Consider the following 17,231-nt stretch of genomic DNA (forward strand, 5'->3'; position numbering starts at 1 on the left):
AATAGTCACCTACTTGAGTAATAAATAAAGTCTATAACTTTTATTTACCAATAAATGCACGAAATTATTACCGCTAAGGAGTTTTAAGTCTTATTTTATAAGGATTACAGTTGAATATCTCTATAACAGATGAATTACGGTTTGTGGAATACGTCTGAATCGACTCTGTTCATTCACTGAGCAAACATTTACGTTGCACTTGCATCATATGAACTCATTTGCTCTTAATAAGCAAGTAAATACATCTTACGTAATGCGAGCCTTTCGAGTCCTTTTAAATTTTATCTCTTAATACGGTGTGTCGATTAATTTTATTATTTTATTCATAAATATTTCATATTACATTTTTATATATACATTTATATATATTTTTAGAGAATAAAGCACCTAATTCACCTCATATATATATATATATATATATATATATATATATATATATATATATATATATATATATATATATATATATATATATATAGATGCTCAATTTCGAATACGTTAAAAATTTGTTACCCAAATAACTATGTTGGATTTTTAACATATTCGAAAATAGATATCCGATCGTTATCGAAATGGGTTTCCTTTTTCCGCCATCAAAGTCCAAAAAAAAACAATATATCAATCTTTATAATCTATATCATTCTTTGAAAGAGCAATAAACAATTTTCGTTCATTCATTCATTCATAATTCTACAGAATTAGATAAATCTAATATATTTTTTTATAAAGTGGCAAATAAGCATACAGCCCGTCTGATAGTTAACGATAACTGTAGCCTATGGACATTTGCAAAACCAGAAAGAATCTTAATACACCCTTTTTAAGGAACCCTGTGTTGCAGTACTCTCTAATATATTTGTTTTCTCTCAAGATTTTTTTTCATTAATTCCTTTAAAAGAAAATTACATTACCTTAAACTTTCAATTGCTATTCCACTGCCCTACATTTCGATCTACTACTTCGCCTAAAACAAACACTGTTTAGCAATCAGTGTCATAGCGTCTTCAGAGAAAGTGCGTCCTGACTTCCAATGGTGCGCTTGCGCAACCCGCCACGCACACGGAGCGGTGCAAGCGACGGCCGAACGGCGACTATGGCTATGGGTCAAGTTCACTTCTCCTTGTGCGGTTGATTGGCAATTATCCACTATATTATTACCGTAAACTACCATTAATTTGCTCAAAAAAATGCCAATGAAATTTAATTTCGCAAATTGAGGTTATATTGAAGGAAGGTACTTTCCTTATAAATTATTTTTACAAGTCATACTGTTCCTCTTTACATTAAGAATCAATTTACTGAATGTCAGTTACTTATGATTGGCGATATTTAAAGAAAACATGTATTAGACTATATGAATATATTTTATACAAATACATATTGTTATTTACTAATACTATAAATAGACAGTCAATTGATTGTTGTTGACGTTGTTATAATTCAATTATTAAATGTTAATATATTATTTTAATAAATACAATACAATATTTTATAGTAGAATGTTAATAAAATATTGTCACGCAAATGTTAATTAGATTATTGGAATGTCAATTGTTTTAATTTTGTATTTAAGTATTACAATTGATTCGATAATGTATCCGTTACATTATTTTTGTATTTATAATTTTTGGAGAGGGCAATAATGAATAGACTGGCTGTCATTCATTCCTGCTTTAATTTTTGCCGAGGGAACACGTATTAAACACACGTATTCAAGATTAAAAATATCTTATCTTTTATTTCTGATAATAGCCGGTAAATAATCTTCCAGCTATTAAATGAAAACTTTTTTGCTAACAACAACAAAAAAAATGGTTATTAACAATAAAAAAAACTTCATGTTTGTTATTGCCAACTTAGCCGCCACTCAGCAGTAGCGCTTATATTTTATGGTGGCCATATATATTTTTTATACAACTTAGAATGGCAAACAAGCTGACGGCCCACCTGATGGAAAGTGGTGACCATCGCCTATAAACATGAGCAGTACCATGAACATAACAGAGTATACTGTATCGCCCATGATACTCCTCATGCATTTCCATTAATTAAATAGAGTAGACATTACATTTATTATGGTCAATTCATAGGATCACATAATCCGGCAGAGAATTACAATAACAATTATGACAAGTAAACAAACAATGGGCTGTTAATATTTATAATAAAACCGATATGACTTTATTTAGTGCGTTTACATTTTCCAGTATATAATATATTTATACATATGTTTTGTTATTGAAAAACGGGGTTTTCAGGCAGAAAAACCTGTAACACTGCGACCTTTCCATGATCTTTTGCTCACTCACACCTTTTTCAAAGTTTGCTGCTAATTCCTATCAATGATAGGAATTTTAAGATGTTTTCTGTAGCGATAATATATGCAGGTATAATAACCGAGAATTAAAGAAATTATTCAAGTAAACTTAAATATTCTACTTACATTTGTTCACGTGAATTAAGATAAAAGCATCCATAGATGTACTATTTTTTTAATCTATCGATTTAGTTAAATATGATTGAGTTACAAACATTCAATTTTATAAATATGGAACATTGTTTACATACAAACTTTCACAATAATAATATTAATTAAGATATCGGTAACTTTCAATTAGCCTTCATGTTTTTTTTATTTATTTTTTTTTGAATGTGCTCATCTAGCGAAGCAAGAAAATTATTAAATACGAGTATACGTCAAAAAGTTATCAAACATCTATACATATTTATGTTTTATTTATATATTTTTAAACATATACATATTTATGGCAAAATGCTCTTTTATTTATTATTATATGCTTATAAACATATTTTATTTTTATATTTATATATGTATATATTCAAATAAATATATTTGGCTATGTATAAACTTAAATTCGTCTAGTTCTTTTCGTTTATAAATTGTTACAGTATTATAAACCACTTTATCCGCTGATAATGATGCTCCTTTGGAAGATAACTCTTATGATATTAAGCATATTTCTTTATGTATTATTAATATGTACAGTAAAGTGTAAATAAATTAAGTACATATCGAAAACGAACTAAACTGTCTTTAAAAAAACGTTCATGCTCACTTTATTACTTTATCCGAGCAGTAAGCACTTTATATTATTCTCAATTTCGTGTATAATATAGTGTATGTCATATATGTGTCAGTATATTTGTTATTTATATATATATTTTCATTTATATATGTAATTTTAGTATGTATATCAATAATCACTAGTACCGCATTCGAGTACTCTGACACTTCCCTATGGTTGACTGGGAGATAATGCTTTTAGCATTAAGTCCGACATGTACACATTCATATATGTACTAATGAATAAATAAATAAAAAATAAAAAAAAACCGCTCGTAATTTGCGCCAAACTTCAAATATCAACACTGGCGGACTGAGTGATCGTCGGCAGTTGCCGTGTTATGTGTGAGACGCAGCGTGCTCGGCGAAATCATTCATTACCACTATTAGCAACATTTATACTCGTATTACATCCTCTTATGTTTTTGTTGTATAAAACCCTATTTATTTATTTAAAAAAACCAACAGCAATTTACAAATAAAATTAACAAATATTTTATAACAATGTAGTATGGCCAATAACAAGTTTTTCTAATTTAATTTCGTAGGTAATTTAGGTTAATTTCCTAGCTCTGTTAAACTGATTGAAAAATTTCTTGATTCATAAATCATAGTAATAAGCTACTCTCGCATTTTTTCCTCGCATTCGTGTACTTATTTATTTATTTATAGAAAAGCCAACAGCATGTTGCATTATAACTTATATAACAAACATTAAATACAATACAATATTAATGCACATACCTATTTTTAATGGATGATAATGAAATGGTAACCCCGCCTGCGCTATCGGTATACACTGGCGGGGCACCAGTGAGAGATGACAAGTGAGAATGAAAGCAGGTCAGTTACCCCAGCCTTACGAATTCGACTAAAATTAACCGCGATGGTTTCCTAGGAACCACGTGGAACTCGACCTGACAGGGTATATTGCTAATAATTTTTGTTTATACCACTGAGGTGGCAAACAAGCATACGGCCCACCTAATGGTAAGTGGTTACCGTAGCCTATAAACACCTGCATTACCAGAGGTATTACGCGTGCGTTGCCGACCCTGAAGAAACTTCTTTACCCCCCTTTTGAAAATGAAGTAGTGGGGCTATTTGACCCCATTACTAATAATCCCTTTTCCCCCTGCACATATCTATTAAAGATATTCGCAGTATGTTTGTTGTACCTAAATATAATAAATCGATTTTGATAAAGTAGCTATGAGATGTACATATAATGTTCATCCAATTGTGAATGTACTCAGCATTCCAAGATATAGGACGGCTGCTTTCAGGGGCAGTTTCAAATACGCTGCCACTCGCTGTTGGAATGATCTTCCTCCACCAATTCGAAACCTGAAAAATGTACATACGTTTAAGAGTAATCTAAAAAAATATTATCTACACCAACAAAAAGCCAATTAAATTGCTGGTCTCTGTCCGGGATCTTCCTTACCAGAGACTTTCTAATGAGTATCCTATTAGGTGCAGCTAGGAGTTCTATGATACATATATGAACAGTTATTTCACTTTAATATAATACACAATCAATAATATATTTTTTATTATTATCTAATTACTGGTTGCTATTGATTACATTATTGACATATTGCATATTGCAAGAGGAGCATATTGCAACTCAAGGAGGTATGTACTTACCTAGTTTTTGTGGTCCTCGATTGAATGTGGGGATGATTCAACTATATTCGATATTTAGTTTCTTTAGCGTCTGTAGTATTACTACGTAAAAGGAAAATACTTATTCTATACGTATTTTATGTTTTTCGTGTGATTATTATTATTCAACATTGACAACGTCACAATTTATCATTCAATATATACCCACTACAAATTTATTATATTTATTTTATTTTTATTTTTTACACAATACACTTTAAGCACACCACTGTGTTGGTCAAGTTTTCAAACATTATTGTTATTATTAGGACCCCGCGGGTTGGCGAGGCGCGTGCTGAAAATCAGCGCTGTAGTGTCCCTGACACTACAGCATAATGCTGAGCACGCGCCTCATTTTGCAGGTATTGCGACGCACGCACACACACACTCATTTTTGATGAAATTGTTATAATACGAATCGTTTTATTTTTCTTTTTTAATTTTATATATTTTTTTTTTTATAAATATTTTTTTGTGTTGTTTCTTTATTATAATTCGTAACATATGGATTTTTTTTTAACCCCTGTGTGGGTGCCGTCGCATATTTCTTGTAAAATAAAGTTTTTTTCTTTCTTTCTTTCTTTCTATATATCCTTTGAGATAAAAAAATCCAAATCGGTTTATAGCTGACGGAATAATTAGGTCATTAACATAATAATAATAGACGTGTGGTCCCGGCCACCTATAGAATACGCCACCCCTTCTTTTCCCGTTAATGTCGTAAGAGGTGACTAAGGGAGGGCGAGAGATGGGTAGCAGCGTCCATCTCAAAATATCTTCAAAACTTAGGTTAGTAGTTAGCTGCGGTTGCCAACTCGCCTGCCAAGCGTGACCACTACTAGCAAAACTCCCCTTATGGGGAAGCCTTATGTCCAGCAGTGGACAGTTAACGGCTGAAATAATAATAACATAATAATGAATGCAACCAAAATGAGTACCTCTTCTTTTTGAAGTCGATTGAAAATAAAAACATCTGTATTGATCGACCGAAACTGAAAATTTACCTATATTCTTCTCTGTCGTAAATACGATGTGTACACCCCATTAACGACTAAATAAGCCCTTAAAGTACCTAGAAGTAAAAATCAAATAAATAAACAAACAAATAAACTTTTGCATTAATATTATTAACAAAGTTTAGAATGTTCATTACTTCTCCTTGCAAAAAATCAGAGACAGTTTTGGTCGTCGAATAGTACATATATTTTTTTTATGGGTGATAATGGAATGGTGAACCACCATGCATACTTGTTATTCAATTGTACGTGTACAATATATGGTCTTTATGAAGTAACTAATGAAGGTATTCATGGAAATAGTTGACAGTTTTTTTTTGGTGGGTGAAAATGGTATGGTAATCCCGCCTGCGCTATTGGGATACGCTGGCGGGGCACCAGTGAAGGATGATAGGTGAGGATGAAGCAGGTCAGTTGGCCCATCATGACGAATTCAACAAGAATTGTTCACGATGGTTTCCAGGGAGAACCACGTGGAGGTCGACCTAATAGGGCATATTGCTAGCAATGGAGCTGTCAAACTCCATTGCTAACAATCCCTTTCCCCCCAGTAGATATATTTATTACCTATTTGAGACTTGTCACTATGTATTTCAAGGTATTTAATCATTCCCAATATTTACTCTTATAATGGTCATCTTGAGTAACAAACTCTTCATGTTTCACAACGAATGCGCCGGCCGTCGTGTGGCTACGTGGGTCGCATACCGATACTGTACCTGTACAGTACCATGTCGCCACACCACTGCCATGCTGTTTGAATGCAGCACACCACTGTTGCAACACGACCACTTACACTTTGCACAGTCTTTAAGATTAGCTAAGCATATACACAGATAGCTAGACTAAATAATTAATAACAATTTACATAACGACAAATTAATAGTGAAGTTCGTTCTCTACAAAACGTTCAAGCTTTGAGAAATTAGACAACTAATATCTGAAAACTTGGAGCACCTTGAGACTCGACGACCGTGGGCCGTCAGCTTGTTTGCCAATCTAAGTAGTATAAAAAGAAAAAAAAGAAAGACTAGTGAGAAACCAGAGAACGAAATATGTGGGCACAATTTATATTGAACCTAATTGTAAGAAACCCAACAACGAATACCTATACGACCTTTTTTTTATAAAACTTAGAATGGCAAACAAGCTAACGGCCCACCTGATGGAAAGTGGTAACCGTCGCCTATAGACATTAGCAGTACCATGGACATAACAGAGTTTACTGTTACGCCCATGATACCCCCCCCCCCATGCGTTGCCATTCCTGAGGACTCAGATGTTATTCCTCTGTACCCTGCCATATCCCACCCTTCAAACCGAAACACAGCCATGCAAACACAACTGCTTTACGGTTGAAATACGAACGGGACAGAGGTACCCAAGCAAACGACTTATGTACAAAGTGAACCTGTATATTTAAATATTATTTACTACAATTATTTGAAAGTTTAAATAATAAAGATTGACACTAAAAATTTGTGTATCTTTCAATTTTCTTACTGACTATCCATTTATCATTGGTAAATCAAAGTGATTCAATGGAGATGAAAATTAACTGGCACCTACCGTGTTGTATTGAATAAGAAATATATTCTGCAAAGTATGGGAAAATATAGTGTTACAGTTCAAAGATATGGCCTGAAATAGAGCTGGCTGGTAGAGATTGCATGAATTAGTTGCCACTACAAGAGGAAAATCTTAAATGAAAAATCAAATGAAGAGTATCTATACATATAGTTAATATGCTTATGTAAATAAAGTGTGCCCTACATTGCATGCGTTATATTTGCAATCACATATGTACGTGTGAGTTTTAGTAGTGCGCGATAATAATATGGTTAGGATTTCAGTCGCGTTCACAAGGTCGATTAGTAAACTGTGATAATAAATTAAAGGCTTGTATGCAATGTAATTAGAAATTCATAGAGTATTTTAATTGATGTCATAAATAAAACAAGTTTTATTTATTTTGCAACCGACTTCAGAATATTCTAAATTCGATTGTTTCATTTTATATTTTTTACCTCATAACTCCGCCAGTTGGGGGGAAAGGGATTGTTAGTGATGGAGACTGAGAATCCCATTGCTAGCAATATACCCAACCAGGTCGACCTCCTCGCGGTTCCGCCTGGAAACTATCATGGTTAATTCCTGATGAATTCATCATGATGGGCTAACTGGCCTGTTTTCATTCTCATCTATCACCCTTCACTGGTGCTCCGCCAGCTTATCCCGTTAGCACAGGGTTATCATTCCATTTTCATACAATAAAAAAAAACTCCGCCAGTTATAAACCGATTTGGAAAATTCTTTTTTTATCTAAAAGGATATACTTACATATTGGTTTCATAAAAAAAAATATTAAAGTCAATTTAGTAGTTTAATTTTAAAATCGAATAACTAGTTTTGCTTCAATTGAAGTAGCTTTTTTGCAAAACACAATTTTAAAATTAAAATTAATGCAAATTATTACTAGAAAAGATTGCACATTGATTGACAAATATTCTTAATAATATTGTAGATGTAAAAGTGAAGTCATTTATTTATTTTTTTAAAAACATTAAATGGACTTGACCAATCACTTGGATTATTTGGTATACACTATATTATAGGGAATGAAGAAGGATATAGGAAGGATTTAGAATACTCTAGGATTTATCCCAGTCGGAGAACAAATCTCGATTGCCAAGTCGAAGAAGGACAAAAGCTGGGCATTTCTTTAAATATTTATTTGAATTTTTTGTTATTACATTTTTAAATAATGAAAATGGAATGGTATCCTCGCCCACGCTAACGATATACGCTGTGCAAGGCACCAGTGAGGGATGATAGGTGAGAATGAAAAGGCAGATCAGTTAGCCCATCGTGATGAATACACCTGGAATTGAGCACGATGGTTTCCAGGTGGGACCACGTGGAGGTCGACCTAACAGAGTATATTGCTAATTGGTCTGATAGTCCGCATTACTAACAACCCCTTCCCTCCCTACACGTTATCTTTGGCAACTGTGAACTATTAGGGGGGAAAAGGATTGTTAGTAATGGAGACTGAGAATCCCATTGCTAGCAATATACCCAACCAGGTCCACCTCCTCGCGGTTCTCCCTGGAAACAATCATGGTTAATTCCTGATGAATTCATCATGATGGGCTAACTGGCCTGTTTTCATTCTCATCTATCACCCTTCACTGGTGCTCCGCCAGTGTACCCCGTTAGCGCAGGCGGGGTTACCATACCATTTTCACCCACCAAAAAAAAAACTGTCAACTATTTCCATGAATACCTTCATTAGTTACTCATAAAAACCATTTACTGTACACGTATAATTTAATAACAAATATGCATGGTGTTAGTCGATCATGCATGAGCTTTTAACGACCATGTAATTTTAGACACAATACGTTTAAATAAATACACATAATATTAACAGAGATTTAAAAGAGTAACTGTTGAATTTCTTGCGGGCTCTTCTCAACAAATAACAACTTTCTGAACCCTGCAGTTGTCCTAAAAAACAATGATAATATAAAAGTGCTTGTAAACAAATGTATTTGAATAAATACTTGAATTTCACAGGAGTACTTTCGTCCTAATTCACGCGATCAGTGCTGATTAATTATACAGTTTAATAATTAATCAATTGCGTGCGTGACTGAAATTGGATGTCAATATGCGTCCACATTATTCATCGAAACAGAAGGGATGTTGGCAATCGATTTGTACTTGATGCCAAAACAGGTTACCAGTTACTCAAACTATCCAACACAAAATTTTTTTTTTTTTTTACAAAATGAAATTCTAATAAAGCCATTCCGAGCAGGATGTTACACGTTGCAGGAACGCTCGACTGGTTGACTATGTATGCAACTTATATTATAATCTAGTTTTTACTCAATTGACTCTCTAGCACAGAAATAGACTTACATACATACATACATACATACATATCTGTCACGCCTGTCTCCCATTAGGGTAGAAATAGACTTATTGAAAAATAAAAATGAAAAGTAAGTTTCCAAGCAGAATTTTTCTAATCTATCTCGTTGAAGTTATAAAATTTAGTCAAATATAAGTTTGGTATAATAAGTCCACTTAACGTCCTTATAAAAACAACTGTCCCAAATCTTTTTACGTTCTCCAAATAAATTACAAAATGACCCTGTCTACAGATCTTTAAAGATTACAAATTAACACTTTACTCTTTGAAGTTTCTGCAATGTCAGTGTAAGGTTTCATATCAATAATAATGAATGCTAATATAATATCTTTTAAACACGAACCTATTGGCTTTGGACTTATCTCATTGCCGTAGGGTCAACGGTATTTAATCAGGTTGTTATTGAACAAAGTACTACTTTGTTTAGGCTCCAGATCTCCCACAAATTACGATACTTTTATTTTGTATAAAGTAAATAATCTACATACTTATATTACAAGTATCCAATCCTTAATTTACTGATATAGATCCGTAAATTATACCTTATTTCTATACGTATTATTTCTAAGCAATGAATAAATCTATGTAACGATTCATGACCGTAGCTAGGAGGGCACTGAGGGCAATGCCCTACCTTAAAAGTCCCAATGCCCTACCTTAAAATGAAAGGCCTCAAGAAAATTAAACAGATTCGCTTTTTCGAAGTCACTTAATTATGGCTTCTGCCCTATTAAAAAGTTCTTTTGCCCTACCTGAAACTTGGGTATAGCTGCGGCCCTGTAATGATTAAAATGCGAAACAGTAATATAATTAGAAGCAGTCACGATATCAGATATCAGTGGTTCTAGGACTGCAGGATACCGCGGCTAGAATGTACTTCTATTACATAAAACCTTCGATACTGGATCAAGGCGAGGACATTGAACTGTAGCGATTGTAGTCGCTATCTCACTAGTCCTGCCTTTTTATATTTTATTACCATTTTAATGTATGTTACGTTCTAATGGATTTTGAAACTTATATACATTTTGCAATAGACTTCAGAATAAAGATTTTAAATTCGGTTGTATTTTTTATGTTTATTACCTTATAATTTGTCGCATGTGCCCCGGCATCGAATAGGCCACCCCTTCCTTTCCCGTGGCTGTCGTTAGAGGCGACTAATGGAGGGCGTGGGATGGGCAGCAGCGTCCATCTTAAAACTTCTCTAAAAGACTAACTGCGGTTGCGAACTCGCCTGTCAAGCGTGGCAACTACTGGCAAACCTCCCCTTATGGAGAAGGCTTATGTTGAACAGTAAACAATTAATGGCTGAAATAATGAAATAATGATGTCCAGTGGGATATTTTTTTTTATGGGTGAAAATGGTATGGTAACCCCGCTTGCGCTAATGGGATACGCTGACGGGGCACCAGTGAAGGGTGATCGATAAAGATGAAAACAGGCCAGTTAGCCCATCATGATGAATCCATCAAGAATTAACCACAATCGTTTCCAGGGGGAACCGCGAGGAGGTCGACCTGGTTGGGTATATTGCTAGCAATGGGATTCTTAGTCTCCATTACTAACAATCCCTTTCCCCCCACCAGTGGGATATTCATTCAACGCAATTCAATAACAGGAAAAAAACAATAATAAGAACATAGCAAAGTTAGTTTCCAACACATATACGTCAGGTTAAGTTTGGATAAAGGTTTACAGGGCTCATTCGATATGCAAAGCGTAGAAGCACGCAGGTTTATAAAATTCAAATTTAAATAAAATAACTCTTTCTTTTTAGTGCACACGTGTGTGAAAGTTGCGTTTCGTTAGAACCAAATTTATATCGTCACATCACTCGGAGTAGGTACTGGCAGTATTTATTATTCATGTAAAATTTATTTAAAAAAAAAAAACATGTAACGCTCGAACAGTAGGTAAACATCACACGAATGCAACATCCAAATTTAATTGTACAACGCAACGCTTGACTCCGATCTGGGGATCGCAAGATCGAATCCCAGCCTAAACTTTTGAATTTACAAATTCATATTTGAATCATTTAAAATTCATATCAATTGCTACATGCTTAGGAGGGGAGCTTGCTTGAAGGTTAAAATATAACCAGAGTCTGATTATCCATTAAGCAGTGTAGGCAACTGCCGTTAGGCCTCCCACCTGCCAGGGTCCCCGTGCTTCGTAATATTTTTTTCAAAAATATTTCTCTAACTGAAAGTGACATGGAAAAATAACTTACAAACCCTCAATAAAAATATTATTGTATATTTTTTCCAAATTACATTATAAATTTTAGTATACTTATATTTCATGACGATTTTAAACTATTATTCATAATATTATAGCTTTTTTTTTGTAAGCAACTCTTGCATTACATCCATGGTTCCAACATGATTAACCGGCCCTGGAACAGGGAATTCGAGTCATTATAGAATGGTTTATTTACTGAATTAGCTTAAACAAGAGCTTATTATTGACGTTTAAACCTGAGAGTTTTACAAATAAAATTCAACTAACTTGCAAATTGACATCATAGAGCATAAAAAAATGTCCAATTTAAACCTCACTTGTTTTCAAATAGCCATGTGTGCCATAGCCCCAGTATAAAATGAGCCAGCCCTTCTTTTCCCGTGGGTGTCGTAAGAGGCGACTAAGGGAGGGCAAGGGATGGGCAGCAGCGTCCCTCTTAAAACATCTCTAAAAGCCTAATTGCGGTTGCCAACCTGCCTGCCAAGCGTGGCAATTACTGGCGAAACTTCCCTTTGGGGAAGGCTTATGTCCAGCAGTGGACAGTTAACGGCTGAAATAATAATATTAAAAAAAAGATATATTTTCAAAAGTTTATAATTTTGTAATAAACCTTCGAGAATTGAATCCGTGACCTCGTTTATACGAATCGACGGACTTCTACACGTTGTCAATAATTGATTTTAATTATCCAATGTGCTGACAGAATTATCGCATACAGCGGTGACCTGTTATAAGAAGTCCGGAACCGAAAGTGAAAGGTCATGGAAGTAAGTTGCGATGAGCATACAATGGTTAAATTCACTTCCTCATTGTCACATCGTTATTGATGATGGGGTCATTTTATTGTAAAGGTCAAGGTGGGTCAAGAAGAAAGAACTACCATTTTAATATTAAATTGTACAACCAATATGGAAGTAAACAAGGGCGATTATAAGTATAACCTTTATTCAGTTTTTCACATAAAAGATAGGCAACTGAGGATATATCAGTAAATTTACAAAAATAATTATATAATGTACAGTACTTCTGACTGACTATTTAAAAAGTATCATCAAATCAACCCTTAACTGTCCACTGTTGAAGTTGTTTTTTTATACAACTTAGAATGGCAAACAAGCTGACGGCCCACCTGATGGAAAGTGGTAACCGTCGCCTATAGACATGAACAGTACCACGGACATAACAGAGTATACTGTTTCGCCCATGATACCCCCCATGCGTTGCCATTCCTGAGGACTCAGGTGTTATTCCTCTGTACCCTGTAAATTCACGCCATATCCCACCGTTCAAACCGAAACACAGCCATGCAAACACAACTGCTTAACGGTAGAAACACGAATGGGGCAGAGGTACCCAAGCAATAAACTTTTGTAAAAAGTCTCCCTCTGGTGCCACAAAACTGGTTTTGTACAAAATCTCCCCCGTGAGGGGTTTTGCCAGTAGTTACTACGTTTAGTTTAGCAGGCGGATTGTAACCGCAGTTAGGTTTTAGAGATGTTTTAAGAGGGACGCCGCTGCCTATCCCTCGCCCTCCCTTAGTCGGCTATTACAAAACGAAAAGATAGAGAATAGAAAGTAAATTAATTTTAGACCAATACGCTTGTCAAAATAATTATGAAATTCAATCGCCAATAGGTACATGACTAAAAAAATGAGCAAATGTAAAATCTTTTCAAAGCTGTTTTAAAATATGGCGGCTGTAAATTGTCAAAACTCATTTTGCACTTTTACTTATTTATTGTTCCGTCCGAACGAGAGTTCGTATTTTATTATTATGGGTAATTTAAATTTAAATTCTCGTATTCAGTTATGTTTATGGCCTTTACAAAAGACACTTCAAGCAATGTGGCTATATATATATATATATATATATATATATATATATATATATATATATATATATATATATATATATATATATATATATATATATATATATATATATATATATATATATCTTTTCATACATCATTTATCATTGCATCTTATTCTAATTTATTAATAATCGGCTTTCATATTCACGCTAACTAGCTATCATATTCATTCCCAAAGACATGTCAAATTAGCGGCGTAACCGCAAAATACGCGCCAGACCAAACTAAACAGGTCTCCCAAGCTTTGGAGGCCCCTACTGGCATTTATACTTACATCACAGTGCCAGATGCTTTCGTGTAGAACTATGATGAGACCAGAACCCCCCTCAATCGTACTAATAGTAGTAATACAAAATAGTGAGGGGAGGGGAAAGGGATAGTTAGTGATAGAGTCTTACAATAACATTGCTAGAAATATTGTGTTTGAATCTCATAGGATTCTAATTCGAATTATCCTTCATTTATTACAAAGCACTGAAAACGCATAATAAGGGCAGAGAAGAGATTGTTGGTACTGGGGATCAGCAATCCTATTACTAGCAACATACCCTAAGAGATAATTCTCCACGCGGTTGTCCCTGGAAACCACCGTGATTAATTATTGATGAATTCGTCGCGATGGGCCAACTAGGCTAGTTGGCCTGCTTTCAAATTCACCTATCATCGGAACTCCAGTGTCCCGCCAGTGTTAACCGATAGCGCAAGCGTGGTTACCATTTTATCTAATTCGATTTAAAAAAATGCAAAATAATCAATTTAAAAACACTTCTCTCACTTCTCTGTCTGCGATAATAGCTTAATTAACTTTTCAGCAAACGTAACGAGGTTTTCTTTATTGTTCCCCAGTGGAGGACGCGAGCGGGCGGTACAACTCGATGTTCTACTGGGGCAACAACTACTGGACCGGCTCCGCGGAGCTCTGCCAGATCCTCAACGAGCAGCATATGCCACCACCAGCGCATAACAGTAAGTAATGTTTGTATACCTGCTGGGAATCGTTAACAATTGGATATACTTTAAGCTCCCAACGAAAAAGGTAGCGCATCAAAGGGCGCTAGTGCCTTTCATATCTCATATAAATTACTAAAACCTGTTTTAATATAGCTTAATTAATTTCTATACAATACTTCTTTAGCGTCCTATCTTCGTGAACGTTTTGACTTCCTATTTCCACGTGGTGTATCCTGTTATTCGACAGAGTATTTTGTCCTAAAAATCCTTTTTCATTCGTCTACACACAATAGCGAGTTTTTTACTGTCCACACTACCAGATTGTGGTCCCTTCTTATGCCTATTAGAGAGAGTCAATCCCTAAATATTTTTAAGAGTACACTGAAAGAACATCTTCTATTCTTATGAACATATTTTATTTATAATGTATCTTTGTATGTTTTAAGAGAAGAGAGGCAGGCGGTTTGGCAACCGCAGTTAGGCTTTTGAAATGTTTTAAGAGAAACGCCTTAGTTACCTCTTACGACACCCACAGGAAATGAAGGGGTGGCCTATTCTATGCTGGGACCACACGGCCAGTATTATGTTATTAGTAATTAGTTATCACTTCCCTCGATAATAAGTCAAGTCTGGGGATTCTTGGCGTCGATATATCTAGCGACGTCCAGTATTGCGGTCATCTGGAGGAAAAAGCTAAGACAATACCAACTCCATCCGTTAGACCGCATTCAAAGTCAGGCAACTCAAATTGTTGACGTTTGGCACTTTACAGTACGACTCGACCCACTGAAACTGCGTAGAGATGTTGCAACTCTGTGCATCTTCTACCGAATTTATCATGGGGAGTGTTCTGAAGAATTGTTCGGATTGATACTTGCTGTTGATTTTCACCATCGTACAACCCGCCATAAACTAAAATTTCATCCCAACCAGAGGAGCACGGTGGAGGACGAGTGGCGGTCCTCCACCGTGCGTTTTTCAAGCCACTTTCTCCCACGCACAACCACTCTTTGGAATCAACTTACAGCAGCAGTTTTTCCGAACCGATACGACAACATAACCTTCAAGAAAAGAACGTATTCCTTTTTAAAAGGCCTGCTGCACACCTGCAATGCTGTTGGTGTTGTGGGTGACCATGGGCGGCGGTAGTTACTTACCATCAGGTGAGCCGCATGCTCGTTTGCTCCCTGTGTTGTAAAAAAAAAGTTATGTATATATGTTTGTTATTTATTGTAAATGGCTCATTCCATGCCGGGACCACACAATAAATTAATATCTGTTAAAACATACTAAATATGTATTTAGTATGTTTAGTATAATCCGCCTATATTCGTGCCACCTTCTGAAGTCATTAGTGACTCTAAAGTTGACTCATTGATAGAGTTATATTAAAAAATCAGTCACGGTCGTACCTCACTCACTTCACTACCATTCTAACCGAAACGCAACGAACGATGCACGCACTGCTCTTCACGGTAGAAATGTAGTTTTTATATACAAAATTTTCTTTTATTAGATAGATAATTTATTTACACCACTTACAGCACACAAATTACAATAAAAAAAGAGACAAAAGAACGAAAACAAAAAAGCACAAAACGATAAAAAAACAAAATATATAAACTAACAATCTCCCTTCTTTCCCTTCCTTCATGCGTGTGCCATAGTAACGTAAAATGGTCACATCTCAGTTTATTGCTTTGCCCTTAAAAGAGCAAAACACTGATATTCTGCTGTGGCCAAGAGTCACTAGTGAGTCGCGATTATACACAAGATTACACGGCGAGTTGTACATTTTATTGGATTTTGTTTTACCGCTTGCATAATAATGATGCAATGACGTATTAAGTAGGGCGGAACAATAAATGTTACCAATCAAGCCTCTTGCTGTACTGCAACGTATCTCTTCAATAACTAAAAACTAAAATAATTAAATTATTTTGGTAAAATGCTAATTGTCAAATGATAGAGGCTATACTATCTTTTTAATGGTTGATAATGGAATGGTAACTCCGCCTGCGCTGTCGGTATACACTGGCGGGACACCAGTGAGGGATGATATTTTTTTTATCTATATCTTTTATCTATCTATACTTATAATAAATCTGTAGAGAGGTCAATTCTGTACATGAAATATATTTCCAAAATAACTACGGGGGGGGGTGATTAGTGATCGATACTCATGCCAAAAATGCAATCAGTAAAATTTTTGTCTGTCTATCTGTGTTCATTATAGAAACAAAAACTATTCGACGGATTTTAACGAAACTTGGTACAATTATTCTTCATACTCCTGGGCAGGTTACAGTATACTTTTCATCACGCTACGATCAATAGGAGCAGAGCAGTGAAGTGAAATGTGTCTGTTACATCAAAACCACTGAACCGTGAGGAAGGACATAGGCTACTTATTTTAAAAAAAACGACGGAAACGCGGACGAAGTCGCGGG

At 35.0% G+C, this 17,231-nt stretch overlaps 1 protein-coding gene across 1 annotated transcript in view; it reads left to right on the top strand.

Moving 5' to 3' along the window:
* The window catches only part of LOC113522871 (uncharacterized), a 94,763-nt gene that overhangs the window by 38,256 nt on the left and 39,276 nt on the right, over nt 1-17,231 (top strand). Inside the window, exon 2 of the mRNA XM_052902847.1 lies at nt 14,677-14,796. Within this exon, the coding sequence (XP_052758807.1) occupies nt 14,677-14,796 (120 nt within the window). The remainder of the gene's footprint in view (nt 1-14,676; nt 14,797-17,231) is intronic.

Source organism: Galleria mellonella, unplaced genomic scaffold (genome assembly GCF_026898425.1).
Source record: "Galleria mellonella isolate WM207_F2 unplaced genomic scaffold, CSIRO_AGI_GalMel_v1 utg962, whole genome shotgun sequence".
NCBI classification, from domain to species: domain Eukaryota; kingdom Metazoa; phylum Arthropoda; class Insecta; order Lepidoptera; family Pyralidae; genus Galleria; species Galleria mellonella.